General features: G+C 45.7%; 1 protein-coding gene and 1 long non-coding RNA gene across 2 annotated transcripts; one reads left to right on the forward strand and one right to left on the reverse strand.

Annotated features, from left to right (window-relative positions):
- The first annotated feature begins 88 nt into the window (after positions 1-88).
- Positions 89-18,886, forward strand: rabep1 (rabaptin, RAB GTPase binding effector protein 1). The gene is made up of 18 exons (XM_060057010.1): positions 89-245; positions 1,825-1,953; positions 2,339-2,542; positions 2,906-3,066; positions 4,655-4,774; positions 5,127-5,262; positions 8,453-8,631; positions 8,814-8,924; positions 9,649-10,110; positions 10,351-10,455; positions 10,949-11,065; positions 11,189-11,287; positions 11,886-12,026; positions 12,737-12,926; positions 14,071-14,126; positions 14,337-14,435; positions 14,694-14,810; positions 15,961-18,886. Exons 1-18 carry the CDS (start codon positions 212-214, stop codon positions 16,060-16,062), a joined length of 2,562 nt encoding a protein of 853 aa, XP_059912993.1. The 5' UTR covers positions 89-211; the 3' UTR covers positions 16,063-18,886.
- On the reverse strand, positions 6,888-7,246 carry LOC132461714 (uncharacterized). The gene is made up of 2 exons (XR_009526665.1): positions 7,065-7,246; positions 6,888-7,002 (listed from the first exon to the last, which is right to left on the reverse strand). It is a non-coding gene; the product is annotated as an uncharacterized LOC132461714 (long non-coding RNA).
- Positions 18,887-19,094: the final 208 nt, after the last annotated feature.

A 19,094-nucleotide genomic window follows, 5' to 3' on the forward strand; every position in this document is an offset into this window, starting at 1 on the left:
GAATAAAGCAGTAATCAGCAGAATTTTTGAGAGACTTTTACTCCCGCTCCTTTACGGTGAGAGACTTTTACTTTGAAAACTGCTTTCAGGAAGTCAACTATTCTGCTGTTACATTGATACCCTGACAGTGGTAGTGATGTTAGCTTGTTTTCCTTGACACTTCTAGCTCATCCCTTTGCATTGGTTATTGCCACCAAGCCTGTAAGGAACCATGGCCGAGCAGGCCCCGGGATCTCAACCTGACGGTAAATTATTTTTTAGATTCTGTTTATTATGTTGCCATGGTCTTGAAGTGGGGGAGACTAGCGGCCTCGACATCCACCGCGTCTCATCATTAGTTAGCATCCTCAGACGACGTGTCACTCTTGTCACTCACTATTGTTGTGTTGTCTTCATTGTGTCCTGACCATGCATTTGGACCACGTCTTTATTTTTGAGTCTTTGTTTTGGCAACCAATGTACTCGGTCTTGTCCCTGCGCCCAGTGAACGTTGTTCTCGTGTTATTAGCAGTACTCGTACTACTGACGTTAGCCACTAAATATTGTTAGCTCGTCATGCAGGACGGCTAGCAAAAGCACCAATAGCCACCAAGATCCTCGATCGTCTCGGGCTTGTCATTAAGCTCACTCCAAGCCATGACGTTAACAATGTTGAATCAAAAGCATATGATATGGACCCAGTCCAGACATTTGTAATTTAAAGCTCAATGGCGCTCTACTTTGGCCTGTAGACTTTGCGGTCCCCTCAGCGATGGAGTTGTATCTCCTGTGTGTCTATCTGAGAGCTCCACTGGCAGGCCAATATGGAGATGATTCATTAGCTTGAAGCATTCGAGCTCAAAAACGTTCCCTCTAAGGTCCCTGTTTTGTGGACCTATTGATGAGGAAATCCATGTGTAGATAAACAAACATTGGGTTGAGCTTGAGAAATGACCATGCAGATTTTGGTTTTATTTTGCTTTGACATTAGACCAAATACTTGACTGGATTGAAATTGGAATACAAGTTTTTAGACTTTCCTGATATGTTGGCACATTTTGTACTAATTCAATGGTTGTTATATATGAGTAGAATATTAGAAGGCGTGGATGGAGCTCACAGACACTCGAGAAAGATTACAACTTTTGTCATTTAAAAGCTATTTCACCAGGTTAAGTGGCATCTGTTTCTTGTAGGGTTGCAGACAGCAGTTGTATATTCTTTATGCAAATCTCGAGCCATAGTAGTGTGGAGACAAGAGCTCAGACTACTTTTCACATTCTTATCTCCCATGTTAATGTGGCTATCATCCTTATCCAAAGTATTGTGCAATATCAGCAACATTTTGAACAATGTGAATAGTCTCACTTAACACAATGTACCTCTTGGTACAGAGGATTCCTGCAGGCAGGAGGTTGGTCTCTGGTGGGATGCTCGCATCCGATTATATGATGGTGCAATAAAATAACACACACAAACAAATGTATTTCATTTTATGTGCATTTAGTACAGTACAAAGGTAACAAAGCGACTATGTTTGTAGGTATGAATGACATAACGGTACTGGAAGCCTACCCTATGGACGATTATGATAAAACTTTGAGGAGATGTTTGTAATTAGCCGATATTCATACGCTGATGATTATTTTGACATAGCATTGAGTTTAACTACATTAAATATAAAAAAAAATCATTGTTTCATTTAACCTAGATTCAAAATCAAATTTTTTGTTTGTGTATCACTTTACCCCCAAATGCAGACCTTCATTTTTAGTTTCGTTTTTTGGAGCCATGCTGGTCAGATATTTACATGTGTTGCTTTATTTTGTTCCATACATCAAACAGGGGCGCTCCAGCAGCGAGTAGCCATCCTGGAGCAGGAGAGAGCTGAGTTGATCAGGGTCAAGGAGAAGATGGAGGCGGAGTTCAACCATAAGCGAGCCAAGATTAAGGAACTCTACCTTTCCAAGGAGGGTGAGTCGTAGTGGTACTCTGTTGAACACACACACTTACCCTCTCTCTTTCTTGGGAAACGTGTATTTACTAGGTCAGACCAGCATAGGTGCTGATTGGCAGCCGCTTCTTTTTTCCTGATGGGCATTATTTTTTCCTCCCCAGTTTCTCGTTTAAATTCCCCCCCCCCCCACACACACACACATCCTACTCCTGTTTAATTTGTACGCCTCACCCTTCTCCAGTCCCATTTCTCATTTGAATCACGGCACCGTGTCTCAGAGGGCCTCTTAGGCCCAATCCCATTTCTACCCCTTACCCCTTCCCCTTACCCCTTCAAAACAAGGGGGAGAGGTAAGGGGTAAGGGGTAGAAATGGGATTGGGCCTTATCTTCCCTCTCTGCAGAGGAGTTGCAGAGGCAGAGGGCCTCCCTAGACGGGGCCCAGGCGGACCGGAGTGCCCTGCAGGTCCAGCTGGCCCAGGCGCAGGCCGACATGGAGAACATCAAGGCGGTGGCCACCGTGTCGGAGAGCACCAAGCAGGAGGCCATCGACCAGGTCCGCAGCCAGTGGCAGGAGGAGGTGGCCTCGCTGCAGGCCATCATGAAAGGTAACCCGCCGGGGGCTGTGTCTGTGTCCGAGTCTGCTTCACACTGCCCTATGTCTTCCAATGTGTAGCAGAGGTCACAGCACAAGCAGTGCGCGAAAGGTCAAGTGCCGCCTGTCTAGTCAAATTAATTATTGAAGTCGGTGGATTCATTGAGTCTTTTTTTAGAATCAGCGTTTAGAGAGCTGCAGGTGTAAAGACTCACACATGTGTTTGCTGGTTTTCAAACAAATACGGAACTGAGCACTGCCAAGCTCACCCTCTCCCCGTTCTCTCCCTTCCTCCCTACCTCCCTCCCTCCCTCCCTCCCTCCCTCCCTCCCTCCCTCCCTCCCTCCCTCCCTCCCTCCTGCTGAACCTGGTGCAGATACGGTGTCTGAGTACGAGGAGCAGTTCCACCAGCGTCTGGACCAGGAGCGGGCCCAGTGGAACCAGTACCGCGAGGCGGTGGAGCGCGAGCTGGCGGAGCTGCGCAGGAGGCTCACTGAGGGTCAGGAGGAGGAGAACCTGGAGGACGACATGAAGAGAGTGAGCTGCCCTTGATACTGTTGAAAACAGCGGATGTTATTACCCTGGTCAATTGTTATATGTTTTCAATTTGTGTAGATCTAAGACCTTAATTATCCTCCACTAACCACTGGCAATTTTATAATAGCATACAACAGTATGTGCAAAGTTGAAAGTAAGTATGAGCCAAAACGTAGGTACATTTGTTGAAGACGGTCTGGATCTATTTGAGCCACGCCTTGAGAAGCAGAACCTGCTGTCTCCCGATGGGTGAGCTGGAACTACTCATACAGAGGGTGCTGGGAGTCTAATAGAATAGCCTAAGCAATTCCAGCGCACCATAAATGATCTGGCTGACTTTCACAAGTTTGTTTCTTCTTCAGACCGAGTCGGACAGCCATGTCATAGGCTAAATGAATACCCTATGTCAAAATGTACTTTGCTCATGTGTCCCCCCCCGCCTATTCTGTCAGACTTTTTAGAAAATGTTCAAGCGAGGGTCAATCATTGAATTCAGTAGTAGGACATGGTGGAAGGTGCATCTAAAAATAGGAGGTCTAAGTCTAGTCAAAACAAAGTTTCAGTATCAGTTCCTTTATTCCTTACAGCTATTCTTTGTTTTCAGAAATGTTAGGTTGGTAATAAACGACAATAGCAGAAGTACACACTTGACAGAAGGATCACTTCAGCCTGCAGAGTTTCTAGAAAAACTAGCCTTAGAAAGAAGAGGTTAAAATACAGGAGACTCATTTTAAAACAATGTATATTACCCTGCACATTATGCAACATTTTTATGACCCAAATTGTTAAGCCTCGACAGCTGTAAGCTCTTTATAGCCAACATAAACTGCTTACTGACTTGGGACAGTATCCTAACACACCCAGTATTGTATACCACACATTTGTACCTTGTGATTGATCATTCTTTTTGTTCAGGTCCAATTCCTATAATATGACCATTGCAATTTTAGTATCTCAATTAGCCAAAAAGGAGGGCTAGCATGGTAGGGTCAAGACAATGTTATACATCATTCATGCCCACTGTAGCAACTGTTTTGCGAATTGTTGAGTTTGTGCCAAGCAAGGTCAAGGAGCACATATTGTCTGGGCTATGTTGTTGTTCCTGATGTGCGCTTATCATTAGAACAGCAAATATAAATATCCAAGAAATCAAATGGCAATAATCGTGTGTGTGTGTGTGTGTGTGTGTGTGTGTGTGTGTGTGTGTGTGTGTGTGTGTGTGTGTGTGTGTGTGTGTGTGTGTGTGTGTGTGTGTGTGTGTGTGTGTGTGTGTGTGTGTGTGTGTGTGTGTGTGTGTGTGTGTGTGTGTGTGTGTGCCCGTCCCTCCCAGAGGAACGACCGGATAAAAAAAAAATAGTAGTTAGTAGTATTGTGAAGAAGACACCCACACCATTGTAAGATTGCAATGAAGAAGTGTCTCTATCCGATATTGGCTGTTGAAATGGGTCTCCCGCCCTCTTTTCTTGGTTGTTTACTGCCACAATTTAGGTTTGCAGAACAACCCAGGCGTGCCAAATATAACACAACAATTGTTGTTGCCCACGTGGTGTTTTTCCCAGCACTAATGCAGGCTCCCTCTCGTTAATAGGCCCAGGAGGATGCAGAGAAACTGCGCTCGGTGGTGATGCCAATGGAGAAGGAGATCGCTGCTCTGAAAGCCAGGCTAGCCACCTCGGATGAAAGGGTGAAGGAGCTGGAGGCGTCCAAGGTCAGTGACCCCCAGATACAAAGGTCATTAAGATCATTGAATGACCCCCAGATTCAAAGGTCTTTCAGGTCAGTGAGTGACCCCCAGATACAAAGGTCATGAAGATCAGTGAGTGATACCCCGCTATAAAGGTCATTAAGGTCAGTGAGTCACACCCAGATATAAAGGTCTTTAAGGTTGGTAAGTGACCCCCAGATACAAAGTTCATCAAGCTCGATGAGGGACCCCCAGATACAAAGGTTGCTGAGGGGCCCCCCCAGATACAAAGGTCATCAAGGTCGGTGATGGACCTACAGATAGAAAGAAGTAAATGTTTGAGACAGATCTCTTTTCGTCTCTTTTTTTCCAACAGGTGAAAGAGCTCAACCACGTTCTGGAGGCGGAAAAGTCGTGTCGCACGGACCTGGAGATGTACGTGGCCGTCCTCAACACTCAGAAGTCAGTGCTGCAGGAAGACGCTGAGAAACTACGCAAGGAGCTCCACGAAGGTGACTGAGGCCCATTTCATAGCTTATATAATAAATGCCATGCCATGTGTCGGCCTGCTTCGCGTCACGGCGACTATAAATTACGTTCTAGGATCAATTCAATTTTAGTTCGTTTTTAGTACATCCTAAATACTTTAGCATTTGCTTCAGCGTCAGTATTAGCATCAGCATCTGGGTACCTGCTTGGTTCCAGATGGTGATCGGGAGTCTGAAAGAACGGTCAAACTATCAGTGAATGTATTACATGATGTAGAAATATATTGGCATTGTGTGTAGCAGTATTGCTAGGCTACAGACAACAGACCACATTTCAATAAGCTTGCCTTTCAATAAACAACAAGTATGCCAGATATGATTTACACAGATGTTTTGAGTCATATGGGAGATTTGTTGACAACTTGAATTCCAGCATAGTTATTTCAAAAGACCAACAATTAAAAGTTAAGGATTAACCTTCAAATATGTATTTTACAAAGTACCAATCCCTCGGATAACTAATCTTTAGTACTGCGGGAGCTGGTTATTCCCTTTGGCTCTCGTTCAAGGGGTTGTAAGTAAGACTATTAAGGTATTTACATGTAGATGTAAGACCACACTCATTTGTAGCTAGATGTTTTTTTAGGCCATACTTACTTTACAGCTTTTTGTCCCTTTTATAATAATAATCATTTGTTAATTAGGACTACAAATATGTTGGTTCTATGGTTTGTCGAGAAAAAAAATCGAGAAAAAAGAATAGGAAAAGAGTTCATGAATTGAGTAGACTATGCAGTCTATTTAATATTGTTTAGTGTCAAGGGAGTGACACAGCACAGATCTGAGAGTCTTCTATCGGCTCAGCCATATTCTGTCAAGAAGACGTTGGTTAACATTTGATTTGAACATAGTAATCATAGGTGATTGTACATGTGGCTGTATCATATATCTGCATTCAACATTTAAATCTGGTTAATGTCATCCAAGTGCCTGGTGATTTAAGGTCAGGAATTTGAGTAGAATGATTGAGGTGACCACTTGAATACTTGTGTATGTGGCCAACATGTTCTTGCCTCGCGGTTGTTTTTCTTCCTCGGCCATCTGCCTCAACCAATCAGTGTTTGGGATGTCATTGAATTGAAGGACCACAGCCTGCTGGTTTTGTGTGGTTGGATAAGCCAAGAGGCTTACAGTTAATCAAAGGCCTCATGTCCTTATGATCATGATGATGTTGACGTTTAACTTTTTGGGAAGATTCTTATGTTAACCTTAAGTGAGAGAGGTTTGATTTAAGGAATTTCTTCTACAAATTCTGTGTAAAATAGCTTTTTACACAGATGGCTTTTATCTATGGCTTGATGCGTCTTTCAGAGACGGCTCCCCTTTAGAATAGTTCCTGTTGCGGTACTTTTGAATGGAGCCAGTATCCTGATCATTTTGTGTGCAATGTGTGATGTTTGCACATGTGACCAAAGCCCTTTGAGACTCTAACTGTGATTAAGGGCTGTAAAGATCCAGTTGACATGACTTGACCACTGAACTCTCCAACTACAATAGAGCTGCACGGGGCTTGGTCTATTGTACTGCACAGTGCTTTAGAAAAATGTATTCACTAGAGATTCAGCAGCGTACAATGCAAACAATAACAGATATTATTCTCAAACTTAAACACATTCTCCAACAGCGTCCCTCCCCGCCAAACGGGTTGCCGCAGAAGACCGTGCTGTCTCCTCAACACTCGAATAGAAAAATATGATTATTTATCTGATGGTCGAAGTTTAGTTAACTCAATCGACCTTGCATTCCTTATCATAATTGCAAAACACCAGCCCTCCCTGCTTTACTCTATACTCTGCTTAATATATACTCTATGCTTACTCTACTGTCACTCTTCCTGTTTGTATGATTACTTAGGGCTGGGCGATAACTCGATTACGATTATTAATCGCGATAAAACTCGCGTCGATTACGACGATAGGCATTAGACATAATTGCTCGCTATAAAAAAATTAAATAAAAACGTTTCTGATATGGATTTACCTAACAGCCAATCACACAGCAGAAATAAACACAATAGTCAGATCACAGTTTTGCGGGTTAATGTCTAAGTACACGCCCATTTCCTGGTGCATGTTTGAGCTTCCGTTCCAGCACCGCGGAAAGGAAAGACGAGAGGAGAGGAGCGTTTTGCGACAGAATAAAAATGAGGGGAACAACGGAGGGTGAAGTAGTCGATAAAAAAAGGTTACAAGACGTCCATTATTTGGAAGTGGTTTGGCTATCTCAAAACTGAAGCACAAGATACCGTCTGTAAATTATGCCGTCGGTCGGTGCCAGCACGATTGGGGAAACACAACTAATTTATTTCAACATCTGAAAACATACCATCCCAGCGACTACGCAGAAAGTATTAAAATGAGCGCAACAACAAGTTTTGCCCGCTGTCCTACCGCAGCTGGCAGCAGCGCGAACGGGGCTGCTCCCAAACAGCAGTCTTATCGTGTCGTCTTTTGGGGCAGTTGTACCGTATAAAGAAGCAAAGATATAACACACGCAGTTTCTTATTGTATAGCAAAAGACATGATGCCCATGAGCACAGTGGAAAAAGACGGGTTCAAAACACTGTACTCTCCTCTAACCTTACTGTCTGTTGTCCCCGGGTTGAACACTGTACTCTCTAACTCTTACTGTGTGTTATCCCCGGGATGAACACTGTACTCTCCTCTAACCTTACTGTCTGTTGTCCCCGGGTTGAACACTGTACTCTCTAACTCTTACTGTGTGTTATCCCCGGGATGAACACTGTACTCTCCTCTAACCTTACTGTCTGTTGTCCCCGGGTTGAACACTGTACTCTCTTACTGTGTGGTGTCCGCGTGGTGAACACTGTACTCTCCTCCAACCTCACTGTTCGGTGTCCCCTGTGTGAACACTGTACTCTCCTCTGACCTCACTGTGTGATGTCCCCTGTGTGAACACTGTACTCTCCTCTGACCTCACTGTGTGATGTCCCCTGTGTGAACACTGTACTCTCCTCTGACCTCACTGTGTGATGTCCCCTGTGTGAACACTGTACTCTCCTCTGACCTCACTGTGTGATGTCCCCTGTGTGAACACTGTACTCTCCTCTGACCTCACTGTGTGATGTCCCCTGTGTGAACACTGTACTCTCCTCTGACCTCACTGTGTGGTGTCCCCGGGGTGACTCGGCCAGTGTGTCACAAGCTGGAGCTGGAGCGGCAGCAGCACAACCAGCTGAAGCACACGTGGCAGCGGGCCAACGACCAGTTCCTGGAGTCCCAGCGGCTGCTGATGAGGGACATGCAGCGCATCGAGAGCGTGCTCTCCTCCGAGCAGCTCCGCCAGGTGGAGGAGACGAAGAAGAAGGACCAGGTGTGTGTGTGTGTGTGTGTGTGTGTTCAGTTGTTCAGTTGTTCACACACAGGCGCACATGGAAACATTTGTTGATGATGTTTTTTCTTTTTAAAGAAACCAATGAGTTAGTCTCACACATCAGACTTTAGAATTAATTTGGCGGTGAGTCAAATAAGTGTATGTGTGTGTGTGCGTCCCAGGAGGAGGATGAGATGGAACGTCTGAGCCAGGCACAGGACCACCAGGATGATGAGGGTGGGGACAACACAGAACCTCTGGACGACATGAGCCTGGGCCAGAGCCACGAAAAGGTACCAGGACATCTCGTAACTCCACCCTAATGCCCGTCCATATAGGGTTCATTAGTAGGCCACAGAGGATCTTTAATTGGGAAACATGAATCTGTACAATTTTAATTTTACTATTATTTTCAGTATTGACTCTCACTTGAGGTGTGTGTGTGTAGGTGTGGGTGTGGGTGTGTGTGTGTGTGTGTGTGTGTGTGTGTGTGCGCGCTGCTTCAACACAAGTTCACTATTTCATAATAGTTTTCATAAGAAACCTCAAACACTTTAGGTTCAGCAGAGTCATATACTTGCAGCAAATTGACCACAGGAGTACACTTCTCCAGCCAGGGAACAAATCAAATCTGCTAGCTCATGTTTTATTTGTCGTAGGATATGCGTCCGGCCCACAACCCATTCAGACAGATTTAGCCTGAGTCGTGCCAATCACAACCGTTGATCTTTAATTGGGTTGGTTTTGAGACCGTGACTGAATGGGAACGCCTTTTGAGTCATCTGGCTAAACAACCAAGATGGTTGCCGCAGATTTGTAACACATTTCATTGCTCTGATTAGTTGGCCTTATAAATTTAATTTTTGTGCGCCGGTTAATAATGTCCCATTTGAAAACAAAAATGAACGAGAGGTTCAAACCTCAATATTCCTGAATTGAAAGCGACTGCTGTATATTCCTCTCACATCCAGTGTTGTAACCTTCCTCTAAACCCCCCCCCCCCCCCCCCCTCCCCAGTACCAATCCAACCACAGCACTCACGGCTCCATGCACTCACTGGACACTGAAGTGGTGACCAGTGCTCCCTCCGACCCCTACTGGGACAGCCTGCGGCGGGTCCAGTCCACAGACAGCCTGGGCTCCTCTCTGGGGGCCCCGCAGGGCCTCGGGGCCTACAACCACAAGGCCAAGTCGGCCAGCCACCTGGACTCTGAGTCGGACTTCGGGCCCCTGGTGGGCGCCGACTGCGGGGCCTCGGACGGCTTCAGCGACGCCCTGTCGGTCAGCTCCATGAAGCTGACGTCCAGCCACTTCCTGCTCACCAAGGACCAGGAGAAGGCCATCAAGGCCATGACCCCCGAGCAGGAGGAGACGGCCTCGCTGCTGTCCAGCATCTCCCACGCCCCGGACACCGCCTTCCTGCCCCCCTCCGGGTACCGGCTGGTCAGCGACAGCGAGTGGAACCTGCTCCAGCAAGAGGTTCACTCACTCGCTCAGTCAATCACTCACAAGCTTGGTTAATACTGTTAAAAACTGTTATTAATTATTATACACTGCACTAAACATTACATACATACAAAAAATACCCTACAGCTTTCTTTGATTTGAAGGAAAACTGCATCATTCCTTTCTGAAGTTTCTTGTATGCATGAATCCATGTCACCTGATGCTAGTGCCCAGTGCCGTGTGTCTGAGCTTCTGACGGTGTGGTTCTGCTAGGTGAAGAACGCCGGCAGGAAGCTGGGCCGGCGCTGCGACATGTGCTCCAACTACGAGAAGCAGCTGCAGGTCATCCAGGGGCAGGAGGCGGAGACCCGGGACCAGGTGAGCCGTCCTGAGGTTTGGACTCTGAGGGAGGGGGGCGTTAGTGATCCCTGCATCCGTACATGGATCCCTTTTAAAATGGTTTGTCCTTTAGTGGCAGCCTGCGAAATGGACTTTTCCTATTCTTAAGTATCTTTTTTTTCTTATTTAGTGATCAATTATTTTTTCTTAACTTATAAATAGAATCCCTGCCACATCTGAAGCATATGGCCACCTGTACTGTTTACAACTGTATTGTTGGAGGTGAAGTCATGGATTATTTGGGGTATTTGCTTCCTCCTACGGGGAAGTCTAGGCTGAAGAGAACAGTCTAATGGCCTTTACAAATGGGTTGTTCTAACAGTTCAGTTCCCTCAACAATTGGGACATTTCTACAGCTTTACAGTTGCCTAGGTTCATTTCCATCAACAGGATATAACTGTGTGTGTGTGTGTGTGTGTGTGTGTGTGTGTGTGTGTGTGTGTGTGTGTGTGTGTGTGTGTGTGTGTGTCAGGTGAAAAAGCTGCAGATGATGCTGCGCCAGGCCAACGACCAGCTGGAGAGAACCATGGCTGAGAAACAGGAGCTGGAGGAGTCTGTGAAGCTGGTCAACGAGGAGTTCACAGCCAAGGCATGGAATTCAAATTACAAATAGTCAGTCTTTGGTCAAACGGCTAAGAAGTCCATGTCAAAATACCTTCTTTTTTTTTTAATCCATAACCAACAGCGACATGTTTGACTGTTTGTGTGCTAGGTGTCGGCCCTGGTGCAGAGAGTGCAGGAGTCTGAGGCGCTGCTCGCTGCTCTCCAACAGGCCTTCGGCCAGGCCAAGAGGAACACGCAGGAACAGATGGTCAGTGACGCAACTATGGGTATTCAGTATACTTACCAATCTAAACAGGAAACGGAAAAATGGTGTGGTTTGTGGTCTTCACCATCAATGCTTAATCTGATATAAAAAGGATGAGGAAACTGACTTATACAGTATAGTAAAGAGAAGTTGTTAAGGAGAAGTAACCCCTCTATTTGACATCTTCGAGCAGCAACCAAAGATGCCTCGAGATTGATGATGAATTGTAGTTTGAATCATCTTCGGTAAATGTCATTAGGAAGCAGATATGGATTTGGCAACTTGCTCGAGTAGGGTTTGAACCCAGAACCTTTTCGTCTGAGAGTTCCCCTCGAAGCCTGAACTCTAGACCAGTGGTTCCCAACCTGGGGGGCGCCAGAGAGCCAAGGGGGGGCGCCAGAGAGCCAAGGGGGGGCGTGAAGCCTCTGAAGGCTAGAGGCAAAGTGATGTGTGAAAAAATTTTTTTTCCATCAGAAGGGAATTAGGGGGGCCCTGGAGAAAAAAGGTTGGGAACGACTGCTCTAGACCATCCCGCCTTTCCACTAAATATAAATACCTGTGTGTATTTCCTGGTACCGCTGTGATGACGGTGTTTCCCAAGGCGGTGCTGATGCAGTCCAGGGAGCAGGTGGCGGAGGAGCTGAGCCGCCTGCAGAGGGACAACGACAGCCTGAAGGGGAAGCACCGGCTGCACTCTGAGCTGCAGCAGGAGGAGGGCTTCCTGATGCCCGGCACTGTGCAGGTACGACCCCCCCCCCAGCTCACAGGACGTGGGGCTCAATAGGGCACGCTAGGCGGTGGAACCTGAGTTTCTTCGGTCTTTCCAGGGTAACGAAGGAAACATAAAATATAATTAGTGTGTTTTGATTTAAATGTAAAAAAGGCGAGGTATTACCATTGCCCCACTAGCCAACGTTAGATCAACACCTGAAGTCCGATGGCAGTATTCGATCAGTCATCTGGGTGAACGGGGCGTTTCACTCTCATCCGCCTCGACCCATCCTGCTGCTGAAGGCTTGGCTTGGTAAAAAAAAAGAAAAACTTGCACAGCAGCAGTTAAAACTCCTCGAAAGGCTTTGAATCCACACTGTATAGACATGGAAACAGGAAATAAGGCTCAACTCCGCCTCTTGCAGTGTCTGGTTCCGCTATAACATAGGACTTCTTGAAGTGAAATGACCATCGAGCTGTAACATTTGTATACTATATTCTACCATGTGTTTCAGGGGATTCTTTATTTATGGCCTCGTAGGGTGTTACAGGGCTGTGGGTGATATAATACACCATCATATTAGGAGTTTGAATACATAACCCACAGTGCGCTCTTCTCCCTGACCTGACAAAAACAATCCAGTCTTTTTGTTGCATGATCTAACACGATTTGGCCGTTCCGCTTCCATCCGTCTCTGACCCAATTCTCATCCCCCTCCCTCCTGCCCCCCCCTCGTCTAGGAGCTCCAGCCCCTGGTGGCGCAGTTGCGGGAGGCGGTGGTGACGGAGCGTACGGCCTCGGACCACCTGGAGGAGCGGCTGATGGCGGAGGTGCTGTTCCTGAAGGAGCAGATCCAGGCGGAGCAGTGCCTGAAGGAGAACCTGGAGGAGACGCTGCAGCTGGAGATCGAGGGCTGCAAGGAGGAGATCGGTAGGTCCTGGGTCCCTCCCGGCGCTTTGCGCTTTAACCGTCTCAAAGGGCCCCCTATTGTACCTCCCCAGGTGGGCTGGAGGCCCTTGTGACATCCCAAATGGGCGTGTCCCACCCAGAGGTCTGGTGTCGATGGATAGATGGATGGATGGATGCTGTAGATGAACTGCAGTCCATCAGGGGGCAGGTGACCGAACAGCTTTTCTATCCGTCTATCTTGTCTTTCTGCCCTACATCTGGGTGGACACTCACAGATGTTAAAACGGCTTGTGATGAGCCTCCCACCTGGTGGTGAGATGGACTGCGTTCATCTAACTCTGAAACACCTGTTCCTGTTCGCTGCGTCATCCCAGAATGTTTTCTGGCACAGAGGAAGGAGACGGCGAGTTGGGACTCTGCGCGGCGATGATTGAATGCCTGTGGATGCCTTTGGTAATAGCTGCACTTGTGGTCCTCCGCAGAGAGCTACACTCTAGTTTTAGTTTGTATTGCTGAAGAGCCGTGGCTTTTCCTCACGGCATCCTTCATCGTTTTTAATGCATTTCTTTACTCTGATTCATGTTGTTCCTTCAGACATCTTGGAAGGTACGGCACGCAATGCAAACCAACTTTCTAGCTGTGTGTGTGTTGTTGTTGTTGTTGTTATTTTCCCAATAACCTGGACAAAGGTCCTTTATAGCGAGAGCTGCCAGTGTTTCTTGTTGAGAACAACTTTCTCACGCGTTGTGTGTGTGCGACGCAAACGGTTAGCATAATCGGACACCTTATTTTTAGACCCTACTCAGAATCTTCTCATGTCCAACCGGAAGTGTGTGTGTGTGTGTGTGTGTGTGTGTGTGTGTGTGTGTGTGTGTGTGTGTGTGTGTGTGTGTGTGTGTGTGTGTGTGTGTGTGTGTGTGTGTGTGTGTGTGTGTGTGTGTGTGTGTGTGTGTGTGTGTGTGTGTACATTCTCTTGCTTTGGTAAAAATGAACCCACTTACGATGCCTAGCTGCTACAGCACAGCAGCTATGCCTCACGTGCACGCACACGTGCACAAACGGCTTTCTGCATCCCTGTTCCTGGCAGCCTGGACTGGGCTTCGGCATGCCAAGTGTCTTCAGTAAGCATCCCATAATGAGTTTCCACCTGCTGTTTCCCCCCCAGCATCCTGCTCCAGCCTGAAGACGGAGTTGGAGCGAGTCAAGAGGGAGCGTGAGGAGGTAGAGCTCTCCATACTGTCTTCACTGTCTGTTATTAGCGCAGTTTACTATAACCACAGGTGCATCATGCTAAGGGCAATGCTGAGCCTAACATTGTGTGAGTTTGACATACTCTTAGAATGAGCTTTACAGTGGAAAGCTAAAACCAAGCGTTTTCTTGGTGCAATGTACAAATTGTGTGTGTGTGTGTGTGCGTGTGTATTTGCGCAGCTCCAGCGCAGTCTGGCAGAGAAGAGTCAGAGCCTGGAGCGCCTGCAGTCACGCAGCTCCAGCCTGGACGACCAGCTCAGGGAGCTCACCAGCACCAGGGTACACACACACACACACACACGCACAAGCACACGCACCTGCACTGACACAGACCGTCTGTAACACATCCCTTTGTCTTGGTAATAACTCTAAGTGACATGTGTTTTTTTTGTGTGTGTGTGTGTGTGTGTGTGTGTGTGTGTGTGTGTGTGTGTGTGTGTGTGTGTGTGTGTGTGTGTGTGTGTGTGTGTGTGTGTGTGTGTGTGTGTGTGTGTGTGTGTGTGTGTGTGTGTGTGTGTGTGTGTGTGTGTGCTACAGAGCTCCATGGAGAACCAGATGCTGGACGAGAGGGACAAGGCCCAGCGTCTGCAGACGGAGCTGGACGTCAGTGAGGCGGTGCAGAAGGACTTTGTCAAGCTGTCCCAGAACCTCCAGGTCAGTCCTGCCCCCCGCCTGCCCTCACCCTGACCCTTTCTTGTGCCGTCACACAGCGACGACAGGGGAACCGTAACCTAAAACCAACCCGACTGGTTTAAGCTGTGAACTCTATACGTTGTGACGTTTAATATCAGTTCATTCTATTTTCTTCTATTTACTCAAATCCCAGCTTACCACAGCGTCCCACGTCACTGATAACAATCACATAGGCTGTGAATGTGTATGGATACATTCTGCTGTTTACCTTGAGTTGGAACGTCGGATTCTCAGACGTTCCAATCCGCTCCAATCCGACGTGTCCAATACGTTGAATCCATTTTGTTTTTTTGGGCTGAATCTCAATGGCATCATTGTGGTGTGTTTTAGCCTAGAAAAGCAGTTGGCCAAGTGGGCGACCAGACAGTCGTTGCACTGTTCTGTTCTGGTATGAGTTGGCGCACGCTGCCTGGTTTAGCACAATGAAAGTACAGCGAAGAAGGCTAGAGAAACCGTCTGGTAGATCATGTTCTTCCCGTTGGCTTATTACGGCTGTAACTCAGTACAACGACGCGTCATAATGGCTCATCCCACGGTAATTACCGCACGTGGGATTCAGTATATTAATGTCAACATTCGATTTACCAACGCCTTTAAAAAACAACTGAAACGAATAGCGCTGATTGGTTTACGCCACTCATTGTCCTGGGATAACCTCTCTTGTATTTTTGAAAATAATTTACATGTACCCTATCACCATTAGTTTTTCTGCAGAAATGGCAATAAAACACTGACATTGACCCTGACTTAAATGACCAAGCCACTTGGTTATCCTGCCCCTATTGCAGCTTGTCCTGCTGTTATGGCTAGACGGCTCTTGTAGTCTGCATTACTTGGATGAATGGGAATATTTCATGGGGAATACTATGCTTACTAGCTACTATACAATCATCAGCTTGAAGCTGCTGTAGGTAAGCTATGAGAGTAGTAAAGAGCAGGAGCAGAAATAGCATGATTTTGAAACTAAACTAAACCCTCCCTGCTCCCCCCGAGCCTACGTTTCTTTGCCATTGAAACTTGTTGCATTTCACTCGCCTGTGTTTGACCCGATGCATTCCCCGAACCAATCGGGAAGGACCAACATTGTTCATTTCCTTCCCTCTGTGCTCAGATGCAGATGGAGCGGATAAGGCAGGCGGACTGCTTGGACCGCATCAAAGTTATTCTTAATGACACCAACTTGACTGACATCAACCAACTCCCAGACACATGATGCCGTTGATTGGCCTCAAACTGTCCCCGCCCACCCGCCCAGCCGCCTCCCGTCCCTGTCCCCTGTGTCTGTGTCACTGACCCAATAACCCCCCCGACCCGTCTTAAGCCCCTCCTCCCACTATGATGGGGCGGGCGGTACTGGGGGCGGCATCAACAAAAAGTAAGCGAGACTTATCGGAACACACAGAGGAAACTGCGGGCAAACTCTGCACTTGGGGGGTAATCGCACGTGCGCGCGTTGCTCACGGACTCGCGGAGACGGAAACACTAACAGGAAAACTGTAAATAACCTGAGATACTGTCCGTGACAGAAGAAACTTAAGGCCCCTCTCCCTGTGTGTCTGTCCACTCCCCCGTCTCTCTGACCATCTCTTGTTTCTACTGTAGATGTATATATAAATATATGACTGTATGTATTAGCTCTACCAAAAAAAAAAGGAGTTTATTGTCTTCTAATGCACTTTTCACCTGCATTTTCTTTCTTCAACTCATCTTTTCGGTTTCCCCTCTTGTATTAACATTACACCAGGTTCCGCTCTCGCTCTCTCTCTCTCTCTCTCTCGCTCTCTCTCTCAAGGGAGTTGAAGATGGCTTTTCCAGCCCACTGTTCCGCTGTTTGGGTCTTTGTTCCGATGTCTCGGCTAGGCTTGTTTCTGTGATGTTTTTTCCCGACTCCTCTTTATGGTAATTTTAATCACCCACCCCATACCCCCCTAACCCTTCATCCTATTCTGTGAGACCCTACGACAATGATTTAATGAAGGAAAAATGGATGGAAAGTATTTTCACATGATTCAACAAGGGTAAGAAGAAAAAGGAAATAGATCATGATGTGAGCAATACCTTCCATTTGTCTGTAAAGATGTTTTTTTTCAAACCACTGAGTCCTATTTTTATCCTTTCGTGACTGTCTAGTCAGAAAACGAGATGTGTGTGCATGAAACTCAAGTCATGCTACCCCAATCTCTCTTCAAACAATATATCCTCCTTCTTTGGGATACAGTGTGAATCCCTACACTTTTTTCAAGGAACTAATATAATTATCAAGCCACTCCTATCTGTACTAGCAGTAAATAAATAGGTTAACATGGTTGAGCAGAAGGACTTCAACATAGTGTGTCAAAGGAGACCTTGATCTTAGTATTACAAAACAGAGTACTATCTTATATCTTGAGTTCATCTTAGTGTTCCTCAACAAAATTTTATTTTTGTGTAAGATCTGACAAAATAACAAAACACATAACAAAACGATTGGTCCTTAGAATAATATGCAATTGGCTGTTAATAAAACACGTTTTTAATCAGCATCACAGCACAGGGAACATAGCAGAGATTGAGCAGAGATTGAACTGCACGGTATCATAATAATATTCAAAATGAGTATCTGGAGAATGGCTCATCAACTGGTTGGGACGCTGTAACAGGCTGGATGCAGTTCCCTCTTTCTCCGCTAGGGAGAATGAGGCTATGGTTTAAAATACAACTTTTATTTTAAAAATCCTACTCATCCTGCTTTGTGTCCTCTTTAAAGACTAACTACTAACTAGACCCAATTTGTGAATTTGCTGCCATCTTAAATGCCTCACACATCTTGAAGTACCAACATAAAGTTAAGGATACACTTCAATAAATGGTTATTGGATTTTAACGATTAGATGGCAGCAAAAGTAGTCTGTTCTGTAGTTGCTCTTTAAACTTCAAGCTCCTATTCTGCTATGACTAATAGCCATAACTGTTGCCCTAACTTGGGACAGATGGTTTCTTGTTTATTTTGAAATCAGTTTAACACTTTAAGCAGCTTCTAACCCGTGTTGGCTGTAACCTTATAATGAATGAGCACAGTAGTTGAATCATGCCATTAAGGCCTATGGCCTTTCTACATCTGCAACCGCATTAGATTGAACACCACTCTTTACACATGTTTATTTTCTTCCCCTAAACTCTGGCAAGCCAAGTCCCCAGTAGGATGACGGATGAGTTTTAGAAGTGAAAATGTGAACCAACAACCAGTCTAAGATTAATACGCGGTAAACAATGATGACTTCTAAATTTTTGAGTGGGCAAGGGTTCAACCTACTCTGTTGTTACAGCTTGTCTCTGTATTACGTGGTTAAAAGAGGAACTTGCACACTACACACGCTACAACCCACCTGGCCAACCTAACCAGCTTTTTAGGCCGCCGTTTCTCGTGATTATTCAATTGAAACACAGGTAAATGTCAAACACTGTTCAAATAATTCTTCGTTTTTATTCTTTCAATATTGTGAACGCACCTTTTTAATGATTCAAATATTTCCAGAAAAAATTAGTTCCCTCATGGAGTGTGATCATGTGGGTCGGTAAAGTGTCCCCCAATTCAAAGTGATCCAGGTGGATTTACGTTGGAAACACTACATTGCATCTGTTTGGTTATAAAAAGAATATTAGCATGACTAATAATGTCTGATGTAAAACATAGAAATATCATTTAGCCAGCAGTTTTTTTGCTGTGTGTGTGCGTGTGTGTGTGTTTGTGCGTGCGTGTGTTTGGAAGACATTAAAACATTCATGTCAAACTGTTTTGTTTGCAAGTGTTACATGTTCTACGGGTTCCATATGTCCACTCATATCCTTGATTCATATTTATCACAGAATTGTATACGGTTTGGCTAGGTACGAGTGTGGGATCAGTTGCACTGATAAAAAACATATCTTGGATTTGTATGTTCATGACCCGGGTGAATGTTTTTTGTATGCGTGGCACTTCAATGAGTAACCATCTATTCACACTTCTGTATCAAATAACTTATTGCTTAAAAAAAACGATATACATTGACATTGAATTATGTTGTCGCTTGAAATCCTTGACCTCACACACAACAGTGCATATTCATGAAGGTTATCCGCTTAAACTTGAAATTTTGTACATGTTCAAGTCACATCATCTGCTACTACAGTTTGGACTTTGTCTATGGAATAATATTGACAATGTTTGTAGAATACCCCTAGTTTACCACCAATTTCAATAGGAAATAAAGGAATGGGTCACAA

This window comes from Gadus macrocephalus, chromosome 7, assembly GCF_031168955.1.
Source record: "Gadus macrocephalus chromosome 7, ASM3116895v1".
Taxonomy (NCBI): domain Eukaryota; kingdom Metazoa; phylum Chordata; class Actinopteri; order Gadiformes; family Gadidae; genus Gadus; species Gadus macrocephalus.

Coding starts and splice junctions, on each gene's coding strand:
- rabep1 (XM_060057010.1), top strand. CDS start 212: ATGGCCGAGCAGGCCCCGGGATCTCAACCTGACG. Junction 14,127..14,336: donor TCAAGAGGGAGCGTGAGGAG/GTAGAGCTCTCC, acceptor GTATTTGCGCAG/CTCCAGCGCAGTCTGGCAGA. Junction 14,436..14,693: donor GGGAGCTCACCAGCACCAGG/GTACACACACAC, acceptor TGTGTGCTACAG/AGCTCCATGGAGAACCAGAT.